At 45.4% G+C, this 15731-nt stretch overlaps 8 protein-coding genes across 8 annotated transcripts; 4 read left to right on the top strand and 4 right to left on the bottom strand.

Moving 5' to 3' along the window:
* Positions 1-180: 180 nt before the first annotated feature.
* TOT_040000543 (methylase) lies at positions 181-1633 on the top strand (the record flags this gene model as incomplete). The annotated part of the gene is given in 2 exon segments (XM_009694179.1): positions 181-1515; positions 1526-1633. 2 exon segments carry the CDS (start codon positions 181-183, stop codon positions 1631-1633), a joined length of 1443 nt encoding a protein of 480 aa, XP_009692474.1.
* A 9-nt stretch (positions 1634-1642) lies between these two features.
* TOT_040000542 (ribosomal RNA methyltransferase) lies at positions 1643-2663 on the bottom strand (the record flags this gene model as incomplete). Its single annotated transcript, XM_009694178.1, has 6 exons — positions 1643-1761; positions 1907-2033; positions 2088-2186; positions 2216-2308; positions 2341-2532; positions 2568-2663. The coding sequence occupies 6 exons, from the start codon at positions 2661-2663 to the stop codon at positions 1643-1645; spliced, it is 726 nt and encodes a 241-aa protein (XP_009692473.1).
* A 221-nt stretch (positions 2664-2884) lies between these two features.
* Positions 2885-3587, top strand: TOT_040000541 (snoRNP protein; the record flags this gene model as incomplete). The annotated part of the gene is made up of 4 exons (XM_009694177.1): positions 2885-2960; positions 3026-3064; positions 3099-3250; positions 3321-3587. The coding sequence occupies 4 exons, from the start codon at positions 2885-2887 to the stop codon at positions 3585-3587; spliced, it is 534 nt and encodes a 177-aa protein (XP_009692472.1).
* Positions 3588-4077: 490 nt separating this feature from the next.
* Positions 4078-6207, top strand: TOT_040000540 (U4/U6-associated splicing factor; the record flags this gene model as incomplete). Its single annotated transcript, XM_009694176.1, has 7 exons — positions 4078-4422; positions 4460-4626; positions 4828-4858; positions 4891-5031; positions 5164-5529; positions 5746-5902; positions 5942-6207. The coding sequence occupies 7 exons, from the start codon at positions 4078-4080 to the stop codon at positions 6205-6207; spliced, it is 1473 nt and encodes a 490-aa protein (XP_009692471.1).
* Positions 6208-6291: 84 nt separating this feature from the next.
* On the bottom strand, positions 6292-6766 carry TOT_040000539 (ubiquinol-cytochrome c reductase complex; the record flags this gene model as incomplete). The annotated part of the gene is made up of 3 exons (XM_009694175.1): positions 6292-6395; positions 6427-6547; positions 6620-6766. 3 exons carry the CDS (start codon positions 6764-6766, stop codon positions 6292-6294), a joined length of 372 nt encoding a protein of 123 aa, XP_009692470.1.
* A 358-nt stretch (positions 6767-7124) lies between these two features.
* On the top strand, positions 7125-7940 carry TOT_040000538 (conserved hypothetical protein; the record flags this gene model as incomplete). Its single annotated transcript, XM_009694174.1, has 1 exon — positions 7125-7940. The coding sequence occupies one exon, from the start codon at positions 7125-7127 to the stop codon at positions 7938-7940; it is 816 nt and encodes a 271-aa protein (XP_009692469.1).
* A 98-nt stretch (positions 7941-8038) lies between these two features.
* On the bottom strand, positions 8039-10557 carry TOT_040000537 (uncharacterized protein; the record flags this gene model as incomplete). The annotated part of the gene is made up of 8 exons (XM_009694173.1): positions 8039-8140; positions 8221-8701; positions 8910-9220; positions 9308-9403; positions 9447-9609; positions 9660-9812; positions 9913-10201; positions 10233-10557. The coding sequence occupies 8 exons, from the start codon at positions 10555-10557 to the stop codon at positions 8039-8041; spliced, it is 1920 nt and encodes a 639-aa protein (XP_009692468.1).
* Positions 10558-10631: 74 nt separating this feature from the next.
* On the bottom strand, positions 10632-15693 carry TOT_040000536 (uncharacterized protein; the record flags this gene model as incomplete). Its single annotated transcript, XM_009694172.1, has 2 exons — positions 10632-10934; positions 11338-15693. 2 exons carry the CDS (start codon positions 15691-15693, stop codon positions 10632-10634), a joined length of 4659 nt encoding a protein of 1552 aa, XP_009692467.1.
* Between the last annotated feature and the right edge of the window lie 38 nt (positions 15694-15731).

The raw sequence follows: 15731 nt of genomic DNA, 5'->3' as shown, positions 1-15731 counted from the left end.
TTTATAATTATAAAAAACATGTATAGTACATACTATTTTTAACATTAACAAGATGGGTGTGTATATTTTATCATATATAAAAATGAAGTGAGATTCTTATAGTGATAACAACAACCATACACAATATTGATAAATTTACGTTTTTTAACTTTTATTTGACACGTAAACCTTTTTAACTATATGGGTGTCAAGGGAACCGGTTCAAACTTTTCCGAAGCCATATCTAATTATCTCCAAAAGTCGGAAATGTGCGACAGCGTAGTGTTACATGATTTTCGGGATTCCTTTGAATCTTCTACGGTGGTTTCTCCTCTTTACGTTGGAATAAATGTGAGACACACTGTCGATGAAACTCTCGAGTACCTTAAGTTGTTCAATGATTTGAACAAAGTGTACCTCCCCCTATTCCTCCCGTTTTTGGAGAAGTCGCCATTACATAGGCAGAGATTTAGCAAACCCTCTTCCTCTAAGTCAGATAAATCTAAATTGCCGGCCAGTAAACTCGACTCTAGCCCACATGAATACCACGAAGACGACGACACAGTGCTGGTGCTTGGCGACGCCGAAGATATAGTTCTCCTGGACCATTTTCATGTGACCCTGTACTACCTGGGCGTTGACAAGAAAACTGAGGAGATGGTTAGCCAGGATGTGCAGAAGGTGGCTGAGTACTTGAAGGACAAGGACTCGAACTTCAGGCTGATGCTGAGCACGCTCACGCTTTACGAGTTCTCGGTGTGCTTGATGTACCGGCACCTCTACAAAATGCCCCTGCCATTTGAAAAGGTGGCAGTGTCGGAGGAAAACGACGAGCACGCAGCCTTCAGGTACCTGGTCCTAGTGCCGGGGGTTGTGTTCTTCGCAGTTGTGGAGCTGAAGAAGCCACTCTTTGCGATACCTGCCAAGGACTTCGACCAGGCTAAATCGACGGGGTCGCCGAGCAGTGAGTTTAGCAGCGTCACAGGCCTGCTTGAGTTTCTGAGGAACAGCGTCCTCGTTGAGACTGAGCACTCAACGCACGTGACTCTGGGCACGTCCAAGGACTACAAGCCGGTAATATCTAATCAAATTTGCGCATCCCTGCTGCACTTTCTGAACAACTGCGACTCCAAACACGTACACCTGTACTCGGATTTAAGGTTGAAATCGAGTTCCACGGGCTCACACACTGACCTGAGAAGGTACCTGCGGGTGTACAACAGCGGCGAGTGCAAGTACGACAACCTAAAGGAGGTCTTTCTTCAGTCGCTGCCGTCCCTGCTCAACGAAAACCCCTTTATCGCAGGCGGATCTACCGAGAAGGTGACGTTGAGTGGGTCTAACCACTCCAATAGGAGGAGCGAGCACCCATCGGATGGCCAGTCCGACAAGGACCTTTACTCAGGCACGAAGGTCTTCGTGGCTGACGACCACAAGTGGTTCTACTTCAGCAACTTGCCGGCGACACGCAGTCTACACCCCGAACGCTCCGCACACCCCTACGATTGGAACATCGACGTCTACGTGATGGCCTACGTGAAACAAGTCCGGGGGAACATCCACTTTAACCAGAAGTGACGTTAAGCTTATGAATGTTCTAAAACGATGCCATAACAGTGTATTCCTTGAATTCAAGTTGTATTTACACATATAATAGCACTGACTACAAAAATCCCTCTTTAGGGTAGTAGCTACCCTCAGTCTGCACGTCTGATCTAATACTTCTGGCGCCTTTAAAGTTCTTACAAACCAGGTACATTTCCTTGGACTCGGATCTGCAAGCTCTGAAGATAAATTATTAATATAGAGATTAATACGGCAGGTAAATAATTGGTTGATTGATTTAAGTGTTAACGGATTTATTATCTGACACTAATTGTTTAAACTGGTTGATTTAAGTTTTGGCTGATTTATTGGTCTGATTGACATCCGTAAACGTACTTTGGCTTTGCAGAGCTGACCGCCGTGAACATGCTTCTCAAATATGTTTTGTATCTGTCCAATTGGCCACCCATAAATATCTTTACCACAAAGGTGCCACCAACTGCTATCACCTAGGTCATCCATTATTGTTAGTCGGTGTTAGTGCGTATGTATGTGGTAGTTACCCTTTCCATCAGTGAAGCAGCCTGTAAACAGAGTTCTGCCGAGTTCAGATGGTCATCCTTTTTAACTCCGGTACAGTTGGGGGCAAGGTCACTCAGAACCTGAACTGAATTTAAAGTTAACTACTCACCACGTCGGCCCTGACCCCGTCAAGCGTCTGTATTAGCTTGTTTTGAGTTTCCTCGTCGTTTATCTCGCCCTTTATGAACGTGTAATTCGGTATCTGAAATCTTGTGTGTTCGCTCCTGCACATACTGGGTCGATTTGAACCTTGTCGATTCCAATAACCCTGGATGAAGATGCAGAAGCTAGGGTTCTATCCAGTGTAACCTGCGCCCAGCCGCCTGGAAAACAGCCCAGTTCAACGACGGTTTGATTTTTGCGAAAAATGAAGTACTTATCGTCCAGTTCCATTAGTTTATAGGCCGATCTGCTGCGATAATTGTCCTAAATCAATTTTTATCAAAACCCCTGTAACTAACAATTTGTTTTTGAACCAAATAACGGTCGGTTATTTGCCTTCTAACCCACTCCGAGGAGTGATTGGATACAATATTGGCCACTCTTACTCCCCTCATCTAATAGTATTTTATATAATATTACAACACCATATGGCATATCCAAGGGTATAATAACACATTAATACAAATGTGTATGCGTCCTTTTGAGAATAAATTGGTTTTTAGTGTATATATAATGTCCCCATTCCTCTGGAATCTTCATGGGCACATATACTTTATTTTGGTATAACAGCTAGAAATTTGCTGTTGTAAATTTGTTTAGTAACTTGTATTATATAATGAGTTCCAGAGGAGGGTTTGTGAGCAGAGGGAGCTTCCGAGGAGGTAAATTTAAAAAACGTGACGGCGGATCAAGTATGCTTTATTTTTGAATACCTAGTATTAGTTTACTGTAGCTACTTGTCTAACACAATATATAGGCTCTTTTCAATCAAATGAACCCCCTGCCGAAGTTATTGGTAAGCAAATAAGCCCTTTCACTTATCACTTTAGAGGTTGGAACAGTTTCACACGTTTGCGAGAATGAATTAGTATTGAAATGTACACTCACAGATAAAGTGCCATATTCCAATGGGAGAATATTTTTAAGTAATAAGCAAGAAGTTGGAAAAATAGATGAAATCTTTGGTCAAGTGAACAACTACGTAAGTGTTAATAAATTGCTATATGAAGCTAATTTGTAAACTTGACCACTTATTCACAACTAACATTCAGTATTGCTCTGTTAAATTGCTGGAAGGCTTTAAAGCCACTTCTTTTGAACCGAATTCGAAATTGTATATTGATACGAGACAGTCGCTTCCAATGTCGCGATTTACTAATAAACCTGATGAGAAAACACTTTCTTCTGCTTCTAAGAAATCAGTCAAAAAGGATAAGGCCTTTAAAACCAGTCGTCCTACAGGCTCTCATAGCTCCCGAGGGACCTTTAGGTTGTCGAGAGGAACGTCAAGAGTTTCACGAGGGACCATGAGAAGATAATATTTGTTGTAATCTGTTTTTAAGCTGTTTCAGCACATATTATAATGCTATTTGTTGAAAATAAAATAATAAGTTTATATGTGTAGGATATATTTGTACCCAACCGTGTACACGTCGTTATTAAATATATTAAACGTATAACATCGCAAGAACTCTATTATTGTAATTTCATGAATAATATTTAGTCTGTATAAAATGGGTAGAGATTCTGAGTCGAAATCGTCAGATAGAAGTAGTAGAAGGCATGATAAGGTATTTTTATCCATTTCATAACACGTTTTTTAGAATCATAGCAAGGATTCCTCCAAGGATGGATCTTCAAAGGGTACCATTTAATCATATATTTGTTTTTGAATTATTAATTAGATATTATAGGATCGAAATATACTACTCCCTCGATTTCAGCATCAAAAGGTAAGAATGTAGTTGAAAACTAGAAAAATTAAACACATAATCACCCACAACTAATATAATACAATTTTTAGTGGCCATGAACGTTAAGGTCGCAAAGGATGCCCTCGAAAAGGCCAGAAAGGCAGAGTTGGTTCAAAAGCAAATCCAGGAGCACTTGCAAAAAATAAACTTCACGAAGAATGTATTTGAGTCTACAACGCCACTCGGAGGGAAAAAGTTGGTATTTGATAGTTTGGGGAGAATCTTGGACGAAGCAGGGAACGTAGTGAAGAGCACACCAGTAATCCATTCGACGCTGAAGGTAAACAGGAACCTGGTGGCGGAAAAACAGAAAAAGGAAATACAACTGGAAAAGTCAGAAAAAATAGCAAAGAAAGTTCAACAATCGCAATACGTGGACCCGAGTTTGAACAATTTAAGGGTGAGTAATAGTGTAAGTGAACTAATGAATATCATAGAGGAAGAGGAAAAAGTTGTTCAACTTTGTTGAGCCAGGTACATATATAAAACAGGAAAGGCAGTTGTTGAGACAGATGGAAGAAAGAGCATCAGGAATAAATAAAAGTAGTTTGATCATACAGAAGAAGAGATTGCTGGAACAGCAAAACAAGAGGCTAAGCACACTGTATAAACTGCAGCAGTCAAAATCAGAAAAGGATGAAAAGGAAGAGGAAGCAAACGAGGGAGAAAAAGGAGAAAAGGAGGAAGCTGATAAAGAGGAGAGTCAAGTAGAAAAGGATTTAGAAGGAGAAGGGGACCAGGAGAAACCTTCTGGAGACAATGAAGTTAACCTGATGGACCTAAACCCAAATTTGATACCCCTGAGGAACAATAGACTTGAAAACAAGGATACATGGGTAACATAGAAATTAAAACTAAAATGTTGTAGGACGACGATGAGCCCTTTGTTGAGTGGTGGGACAGAGGAGTTATCGTGTTGAAGAGCGGAGAGGACCCATTTAAGCTTCAAAACTTAAAAAAACACCAGTACATAACAAACATAGATTTAAACGACTTGAAAATCAACGAGGTGAGTGTTAGTTAATGAGCAGATACGGAAACGATTGATACATATTGTTAACATTAACAATAGTTATAATAACATTAACAATAGATATACTGGCAGCTTAACCAATAACAGCGTAACCAAAATGTATTTTAGGATAAATTTAATCACTATATTGAACACCCAGTGAAACTAGACGGAAAGCGTAAAAAGGGAACAGCACAGCCGCTGATACAGTTGACGAAAAAGGAGAGGAAAAAGTTTAAAAGACTGAGAAAGCAGGAAAAACAAAGGATCATTAGAGATAAGATAACAATAGGAATGATACCGCCGCCTCCGCCGAAGCTGAAGCTGTCGAACCTGATTAACGTTTTAAAGAATCAGTCAGCAGCAGACCCGTCGAAGGTGGAACAGCAAGTCAAACACCAAATGGAGCAGCGTCTGAAGGCTCACGAGCAACGTAACGAGGAGAGGAAGCTGACGAAGGAACAGAGGTCGAAAAAGAAAGCACAAAAGTGGCAGGTAAGTTAAGGACAAAGATGAACAGAAACGGAAAAGACAGTTAGATAGTTAGGTACAGCCATATAAATTAAACAAATAAGCACGTGCATCATAGTAACTTAAGTAATTAACTACCCACATAACTTGCTAATTGAGTAACTGACTGACTGCCTAAATAACTACCTAACTACCTGACGAGTAAGCTGAGTGACTGAACAACCAACTAATCTATTGCAGATTAAAAAGAATGCTGAGGCTGAAGCTGCACTGTTTACCATCAACTCGCTCTCAAACTTCAAGCTGATCAAGAAGATTGATACGAACGCACAGCAGTTTCACCTGAGCGGCACGTGCATAATAATGAACAACGGCCCAGCGTTCCTAATAATCGAAGGTGAGTGAATGATTTAACGTATAAATGACGGCCCTGTAGGAAGTAAGCTGAGCATCAGAAGGTACACGAAGCTGCTTCTGAGGAGAATCAAGTGGACTGAGTACATCCTCGAGGGCGACCTTGACGCAAGCCAGAACAGCTGCAAGCAGGTCTGGGTCGGAAACGTCAAGAAGCGGAGCTTTCCGCACTGGACTGTCAACTACGTGGACTGCGACGAGCAGATAGAGGACATTTTGAAGCCTTTCAAGGCTCTACACTACTTCGAAATGGTGCAGAAGTATCGCGACCCTCTGGAAGATGTGTAGACGACTCGTAACCCGTGTCAATGTAGTATACGTCTAAGTATGCCTATGCGTGTATGTGTGTTGGAATAGCATTTGCGTTAAAAATTATTTATCTGAGGCCAGATCGTCGTGTAAAACAGCCACGGTTGCTAATACGAGGACGGTAACCATGTGTGCTACTTGAGGTACCGAAAAAGGTCCTTGGCCACCTGAAGAGTAACTTTAAGGGCCTAGGGAAACTTACGCAGTTGTCGACGCAGCTGACCAGGTCGTAGTGCTGACCTAGGCAGTGGCCGAGCTCAAGTTCGGACTCCCCCTTCTGAATCAACTCGTTCCTCTTAGTGACGCGTTCAACGCATTCCTAAACGTGAATTGGTGAATTTTGCAATTAAATTGATAAAACGAAAGAGGCGGGAGTGAATATTTTGCTTACGTCGTAGAGTTTGTTGTATTTGGCGCACTTCTGCTCGCAGGGGGGCCTCAGCTTTGTCCTAGGGTCGACCTGGGCGTCCTCCTCACTAGTCGGGGGAATGTACTCCGGACACTTCTGGAAAAATCGACTGCGGTACGGATATGCCATACTATAATGAAATTTGTTGTGGACTCAGGCGGTGATGTGGGAGCACACCACTTTGAACAAAACAGTCTCACTTCTTGGTAAACATTCTTTGAATAAACTTACATAAGGCTCCGAAATGTATTTACGACGTCCATTTCATATTCCCTCGAGTTTCCACATTTGTTCAAATCACACCGGCCCCTATCCGGCCACTGATATATTTATATACAAATATGTTTATAAATAGCTAACCTTCCACTGGTGTTTGCCTCTATTTCCCGTTGTTTTAAAGTACTAGCACCGCTGAGCATACTATAGAGTGAGGTTCTGTCTACCTACTCCGTTTCCCTTTCCACCATGTGTAGCCCCTCGTAATCCAATGGAACGAAAACTCCTCCCCTCTTTCGATCCGGAGGAGCAGTCTGAGTGTTCCTGCTGCTGTGACGACTCGGACTACAGCGACTGTTCCTGTTGCGACTGCGATTGCGACAGTACTTGCTCCTCCTGCTTCGACTCTCCAAAACTCCTGTACACTAACTCCAAACTGAACCGCAAGGTCCTAAAAGAGCTCCAGTACATTGAGGAGCTGTCCAAATCGTGTGACGGTTCCGGCGACCACGTTCTAGTATACAACTTTAAGGACCAGAGTAAAAAAAACGTAAAATTGCAGTCAAGTAACTTAAATTACGCTTCACAAACCCATTTAGGTGCAAAGGAATGTTTCGGCGGCCCTCACTGCGCCTCGGGCCCTTCCCATCATCTCGAAACCCTCTCTTCTTTTCACTCGAAGCAGCTTCAGCAGGAGCTGCTTGAGATCGAGAAGCTGCTGTGCGAAGCTAGCCTCGACTCTCATTCCAGGGGTACCTGCCAGTCCAGCGACAGCCTCGACTCTCCTCGTTCTGATTCTGCCTCGCAACTCAACGGCAGTGGCGCTCACTCACCTGTTGCGAGGCCCTTCAGTGACGGCTCCGGTTCTCATCGAGCGCGGAACGCCACCTCTGGGGGCGACTCGAACGGCTTTCCCAGCGGATTTAACACCCCCAAGCTGCGCTTCGGCGACGCCGACTACGACGATCTGGACAAGCTCTACTCCATGCTCGTGTCGCTCGATTTGTACAGCTACATGTTCGTCGTGGAGAACGTGCTGGACCAGCGCATGAAGCTGGAGCTGTCTCAGGCGAGGGCCGCAGCTTAACGGCCTTCAACACGTACACACAGTGACCTCACTACTGTTTTTAATGCTAATCTGGGCGTTTATTATCTACATTGGCGATAGCACATTAGCGTTTATGCTCAGTACGAAACGTTTAAGCGGTCCATCAGGCTCTTTACGTACTCCTTCCTCTCCACTCCAGAGGCCAGGTGCGACCACTCGCTGCAGCTGAGAGCCACCACCTAAAGTGCGTTTAACTGGTGCCATAACTACATGGTTAACTGTGCTGCAGTCTCCCTAACTAATATCTAGGCATCCTTACGTGCCAGTTCTGCTTGTTCAGTATCTTAAGCTTCAACTTCGTAGAGCCCGTGTCGTTGTTCGTCCACTTGCCGTCGAAGTGGTTTCTCAGGAGCTCCCTTCCGCTGAACAGCACAATTCCCTTCTTATTCTCCTTCGAAAAGCACACGTCGACTATGTACGGCGAGTTGTAATGCGGCGCCACTCTCAGCAGCACGTCCTTTTTGTTCAATACGTCCAGTATGTTCTGGATGTGCCTCGTTGCTCTCGCTCTTCCCTTGTGGAAGTGCATGTTTTGTGACTCTGAGAAACTAAGTCTATTGTCCTTCAGGTTTTCCAACTCCTCCGGCTCTTCTCTGTTTATTTCCTTAAATCGCATCTTATCTCCGTATGTTTCCGACACTTCCTGTGCCAGGTCCATGTGCACTCCGTCCACCAAGCACGCCTCTGCGATCTCCAGACACATCAGTATTAAATTCAAATCCACATCTTCGTTGCGGAGCCTACATTATTGTGTGTAATCATTGTTTTTTACTGCATAACCAATGCTATTTGTTTTTTACTACTACATACAAATGGTGTAACCGTTGTTCAATAATACCATACATAACCATTACAAATTGTTCAATAATTCCATACATAACCATTACAAATTGTTCAATAATTCCATATATAACTATTACCAAGCCTCTAAAACAAGCCAGTTCTTACTTTGGATGCAAAAGCAACTCCATAAGTGCTCTAAATTCTTCTTTCTTGTGGAAATCCATCACTGCGAAACTCCAGGCACTCGTTATTATGTTTCTCGGCCATATGTAATTGCTGCTCATCACTGTCAACAAGTCATCTCCGGAGTTTATAAGGTCGAGATCCTCCACTCGCTTTGTTATAAAATCGAAACTCTTGGTAAACAATTCATTTCTTTCCAGATTCCCGTCTGCTGCGGCCAATATCGTCTCCGAAACCATGTTTAACTTCGGCAGTAGTGTATCGAACCCATTTTCAATGGCATCGATAAGAGCCTGTTTACATTATTACCACTTCCAATCTATGTGAACACACACTTTGATAATTGTATAAACCCTCGTTAATAACTAAAACGAATATACCTTATATGACTCTTCATGGTATACGCGCAGCTTATAAAATGTTTGCAACACTTTCACCAGTTGATACGTTGACACTCTACACAGCACCTGCGGCTCCTGAGGGACAATATTTTACTCGTTTATACTAGACGTCGCTCACCAGTATTATATTCTTGATCGCTGCCTGCATAAATGGCAACGACAGCCATCCGCATTCCAGTGTTACTGTGAATACGTCTACCCACAGGCCCAGGTTCCTATTTGAAACCACTTCGTTGATTCTCGATCCCAGTATCCTCAATATATCTGTCAGATACGTCAGCCTAAATCGGTTTATAAGACTCGTCGTGGCAACTTTTACTAAAACACTCACTTAGTCTTAAAGTGATTGATTGTGTGCATCAGGTTTACCAAGCTGTTTATTGTTAGGTTCTTCAGGTCGTCCTCTTCAATCTTATCCAAAACACTTGAGACAAACGTTTTCGCCCTTCTTGAGCGCAATCCTCTGTATAACTCTCCAACACATCTGCAATGTATTATTTGTGTGCTTAGCTGTGCTTAATACGCTAACTATGTACGAATCGTGAATATTTCCGTAAATCTGAGTCAAGCGTTCCAATCCTTACTTAATCAGGTGCGCGTTCGGCATCACGAGTATGTTCTCCTCGATTCTAGTCAGGATTTCGTCCCTCATTCTAATCATCTCTGGGTAGCTGTTCAGCGTCTTCGCCACGTTCAGCATCAGCAGCGCGTCCTCGTTCGACAGCGAGTTCACGTTCTCCAAGATTTTACCCGCGCTTTTGAGGTATATTTCTCTGTACTCGTACGAGAAGAAGCTGAAGCTCCTCAGAAGATTCAGGGATAGGTCCAGGTCCACGTCATCGATCCTGTTAAGACTCTCCTTGTAGCACACATCTGTGCGTTAATATTTTCAACCAGCTCTTACCCAAAATGTGCTTCGTTCTCAGGCCGTACTTCTGCGATATGCTTGCGAAATCCGACAGCAGCCTGTCGTTTAACCTGTTTACGTGTCTTGCCACGAATGCGAAAAGCTGCGAGTTATACACTCCCAGCTTATTTAACCTCGACATCAGCTGTATTGCCTTCTGGAGCTCCAACTCCGGCACTTCCTCCGCTTCCTTATAGTTCTCCTCGAGCCGACTGCAACAATTATGTATAAATTGCAATGCCATCACTGATGTGTAGCATCCAAGGTTAACTATCACACACAGAATATTTAAAGTTATTTTTACAGCAATTATCAACACCATTCACATCTATACGACTTTTATCTATGCTCTTAGCTAATTATCTGGTTCTTTTTACCAGTATACGGCGTGGAATCTTACTTGCATATGCTCGCAGTCAATATACTTATGTACTTGTCAGATCTGGCGAAGTAGTTGTAGTTCAAAAGCGAGTAGTAATCGTCGAGCGTGAACTTTTTGCACTCCGGAGAGTCCCCTTGAATGTATTCCGAGACCATGTTCGAAAACTTCTCCACCAGGCTCCTCTCCAGCTGCTGACCGCGTAGTCCCGCCGATACCTGCTCAGATAGGTCCCTTATCTGAGAAGAATCCAATTTCGTCAAATCCAGCTCATCTTCCTGTATTTTCCTCCTCAGATTTGCGAAATCTTCACTCAGCGCCTACAACGTCATTATCACCCCTTAACCTACTGTAAAGAAGCATCTGTGCACTCTCACGCTGCGTGTATTATATATTTTTATTATATTAGTTGGTTTTAGGTGTTTGTGAATCATTTTACTGAAGAGTCTCTGGGTCCGCTGGTGCTCCGTTACACAATGGGCGGTTACACAATTTATGAATATCGAGGTTCCCGTCTTCCTTCAACTCCAGACAAGATACAATCTCGTTTGGCCATGCTTTAAACACGTTTTCTGCTCCGGCGGCCTTGTAGTCCTTTGTCCTCGCAGAATGGACTAGGTGCCGCCAGCAGTTGTACTGGCTGCAGCACCTCCGCTACCCACCGTCGTGGCGCGGCCGCCACTACGTCTTCAGCAGCTTTATTATTTGCTGGTACTCGTTCACCAGGAGCAGCAGCTTCTCGTTCTTCTTCGAGCTCGCCTCCAGGTCCTCCCGCAGCCGCCGCACGTCGCTCTCGTACTGGCTCAGACTCAGGCTCGCCTGCTTAAGCTGGTCCTTCTCGCACTCGCACGCCTGGCGCAGGCGCACGCACTGCATCTTCGCCTCGTTCAGCTCGTACTGCAGCGACCTCAGCTGCTGGTCCTTTTCTGCGTTCATGTCGTCCAGCTTCTGTATCAGCTCTCCGTTTTCCTGCAGCTGCTTAGCCATTGCCTCCATTCTCTCCGAGTTTTCCGTCAGCTGCTCGTATATGAACTCTCCCGCCAGGTTCATCAGTTTCGTCAGGCTCTTCGTGAACGTCTTGAACTTTGCCTCGCTGTCCATTATCGTCGGTATTGACTCCATTTGGTACTCCAGGTCGTCCAATAAGAACTCATTCGGCTTATTGCATGCTCTATAGTACATTCTCAGCGTCTCTGCGAACTTGTTGATGCTCTTCATGACGTTCATGTCCATCACGATTGTGTTAGCTTCGCCGGTGCCTCCGTTTCCCGTGCCACTTCCCATTCCATATGCCTCCGACCTCTTATTGCTACTCGTTTCATCCTCTATGCTTCCAGAGTACTTTATTCCTTGATAATTTCTATGGTAGTAGAGTTTATTCAACAGGTTAAGTATTTCTTCGAATTTGTCCACCACGTAGTCTTCGTCCTTGTAGTCGCTCACTGTATCTTCCGACTCCACTTCGTGAATACTGTAATTTGACTCATAGTCTGTATCTATTTGTCTATCTGCGTTCATTTGCGACTTGATTTCAGTAACTATGAGTTTACAGTAGTAGTTGACGTCGTCGTACACGTCGTTAAGCTGCTGCTCCTTCTGCATCAGCGCCTCTTTTCCGTATTCGTACTTTTCATCACTACCCGGGTCTCCTCCTCCGTAGTCCTCAGGCCCCCTTCTGTTCCTTGCTGAACTCGATGACGACGATGTCAACTCTTGCTGTTCGCCCGGTCTTTTCTGGTCGTACTGCTGCAAACTTCCTCTATGAAATCCACTCACCCTGTCTGCCTCGTTCGCACTACTGTTTGCGTTAACGTTACTACTGTTTCCGGTGTATGAACTGATCGCGTTGTTAGTGTCTGCTCTGTATGAACTGTTTCCGGCGTACGAACTGTTTGGGTTAACGTTACTGGTGTTTGCAGCGTTAACGTTACTGGTGTTTGCAGCGTTGACGTTGACGTTGCTGCTTGCTCTGTTGTACGTGCTCGTCGCACTATCCAGTCGACCAATCGACCCGTGGTTGGCGTCAACCCTTCCGCCTGTGCTAAGTGGATTGCTCGTGCGGCCTGTGCTGAAAATGTCGTGTGCGTTGCTTGCGGCAGCGTGTTCATTCACCCGTGCTGGACTCGTGTGGTTGTTTGTGTGTACACTCGTGGTGCGCATTCTGTACTCGTTCATGCGATTTCGCGCTCCGTATTCACCATAGTTTACGCTGATCGGCTCAGCAACGCCTATGTTGTTCAGGTAGCTCATCAGGAGCTCTATCGACCTCATCGGCGTCTCCCGCGTCGCGTTCGTCTTCAGATCCCTCGGCAGCACTGTGAATATCAGCTCCTTCAGCTGCATCAGCTCACTCGTCGAGTCGGCGAGCTTGTTCTCGTACTCCACCATAACGTTCGCTGCTCCTGAGCAGTCTGCCAGCAGCCTAGAGTTTTCGCTTCGCAGCGAATCTAGTGCCGTCTCGTTCAGCTTAAGCAGGTGTCTGCACTCCTTCAGCATCATCTTGTAGTTGCTCAGCGACTTTTCGTAGTTTTCCTTCAGGCGCACTATGCTCTTCTCCCAGACGTGTTTTTCTCCCAGCTGCTCGTTTAACTGCTCCAGACTCACTATCTTTGTTTCCAGGTCACTTATTTTAACCATGCACTCGTTTTTGAACGTGTCCACATCCACCAGCTCCATTTTAAACGTCTCGTATATGTTCGAGAAGTTCGTCACGTTAAGCATGTTGTTCGTCAGCGTGCCCAGCTGCTTCGCCAGGTTTACGCAGAGCACTGAGAGGAACTCGTTAAAGTTGATCAGGTTCGTCAGACTCCTCATCAGGTGCTCCTCCGTCCCGTCCTTGAGCACAGTCTTACTCGCCGACCCTCTTTTGCTCCCTCTCTGCCCATAGCCACTCGCTCCTGACGTGCTGTCCGCCAGTGCACTTGCGAACGGATTTGCAAACGATCCTCCGGGTTGTGTGTTACTGAACTGGGACGTGCTGTCTCCTGAGCCTTGATTCAGGGCTCCCTGGTTCCCCGAGGTGCTTAGCGCTGCTGCATTCAGCCCAATGCTCTGCCCTCCTGTGCTGAACGACACTGTGTTTCCCGAGACGCTAAATATGCTCGCCGTCGCTCCCGTCACTCCCGTGCTAGTCAACAGCTGTATCAACTCTCCGTAGTTGAGCGCCTTGATGTCTATGCTTCGCAGCTCCTCCACGCTCACTGTATTCAGCCTGCATCTGCTCAGCTTCGCTGCGAACTCCGTCAGCGCTGACGTCACCGTGTCCCTCTTCGCCTCCAGCGCCGAGAGCTGCAGGTCCTTCTCGAAGAGCTTCCTGTTCATCAGGCCCAGGTCGTCGCTCATGTGCCTCAGGTTAACTGCTCCCGTTTCCAGCGATGCCTTAAGCCCATTAATTTCGTTGGCGATTTGCTGCATCTCCGCCGTCATCTTCGCCTCATTTTTCATAGACAGCGACACCTTTTTCATAAGCTCCGAGTTTTCTCTTCTTTCTCTCTCCAGGTTATTCTTCAGCTCTATCATGCTCGTCGTCAGGTTTGTGTTTTCCAGCTTCAGCTCGTCGTTCTGCATCTTGATTCTGATCAGCTTGTCCTCCAGTATCTTCGCGTTCGTCTCCAGCTGTATGTTCGTGATTTTGTCCTTGAAGTCCAGCCTGTCCTCCGCTCTGTCCATCAGCAGCCTCTCCACCTTCCTCACCTGGTCCTTCAGCACATCTAGCTCCTTCAGCAGCGTCTCCTTCGTGTACTCCAGGTTGAACACTTTCGACGAGAGCTCGTGTTTCTCCTTCGTCAGGCTCGTCACCATGTGCTTCATTCTACTCAGCTGCTCCGACAGCACGTCTCTGTTCGTCTTCACCAGGTCCAGCTCGTGCCCGTTCGTCAGCAGTGAGCTGTTCAGGGTCTCCAGCTTCAGGTACACTTGTTGTGCCTGGTGCAACTCCATCTTCAGCTGCGACACGATCGACTCCAGCGAGAACCTTCCCACTGTCTCCAGCTTCAGCGTCTCCTCCATCTCTCCCAGCTTTTCCTTGTAGGTCCTGTTTTCGTACTCCAGCGTGTTCATTTTTGCGTCGTACAGTGCCATGCTCAGCTTCTGGTACGTTTCCGTGTCCGCCTTCGCTCTTTCCAGCTCCTGCTGGTCCTGGAATAGCTTGTTGTGCGTCCTCGTGATCTGGTTGAAGAGCAGACTCAGCGTCACGAACTTTTCCGCTCCGAAACTCTCCTGCGACTTTTTCTTCAGCCTAATGTTTTCGTCGAAGAGTGCGTTGTTGCTTTTCCTCATCTCCTCTATTCTCTTTTCGTACTCTTCCACTTTACTCTGGAACCTGCTCTCGTCCAGCTCTGGCTCAAACAGGTCCACTCCGTACGGCACTCCCAGCTGCTCAACCTCCAAGGCTCCTTCTTCTCTGATCCCTTCTCTTCGGTGCTCCTCCTCGTCATCGCGCTCCAGTATTTTTGACACTTGCTTCTCCAACTTATAGTTTTTTTGCAGCAGCGTCTTCATTTCCTCCTGAAGACTCGAGTGCTTTTCGTACAGGATTTGGTACTCTTCCGACTGTATTCCCAGCTCCGACACTCTCATCTCGTTGCAGTCTGATGCAAATTTTCTCAGTTTCGTCATTTCCTCTTGCACGTCCGACACGTATGCGTTCAGGCTCGAGTTCTCATCCGTCAGGCTCTGTACTTGGTTTTCCAGGTCCAAGATCCTGTCATAGTTCCCCGACAACGTCTCAAACAACAGCCTTATTAGCTTAAAATGACTATTTTTTTCCGACTTCAGGAACGACTCGTGGTCTATTGTTCCGTGCTCGAAGCTCGACCCGAACACATTCTTGAATGCTTCCAGCACCTCCGGCTCCAACTTAACTCTTTGGAAGAAGGTGTCCGATATTTCTTGTAGCGATTTCAATTTTTTCGCCAACTTCCTTGTTTTACTGTTTGGGAGCGCCTGTTCGTTTGTTCCAAACAGCGACTCTACAACGTATTCATTTCTGAGTCTTCTCAGATGATTCTTGTGATAGCTGTTTCTATCTTTAAAATGTTTATATACTCTAAATCCTGAGAATGTTTCCACTTCAGCCATTGGTTTACTTTTTGGCTTGATGTCATTTGGGGGCTTTT

This window comes from Theileria orientalis, chromosome 4 (assembly GCF_000740895.1).
Source record: "Theileria orientalis strain Shintoku DNA, chromosome 4, complete genome".
In the NCBI taxonomy this organism is placed as follows: Eukaryota; Apicomplexa; class Aconoidasida; order Piroplasmida; family Theileriidae; genus Theileria; species Theileria orientalis.
Note: the sequence above shows the minus strand (reverse complement) of the source record. Positions and strands in the feature narration are given on the sequence as shown.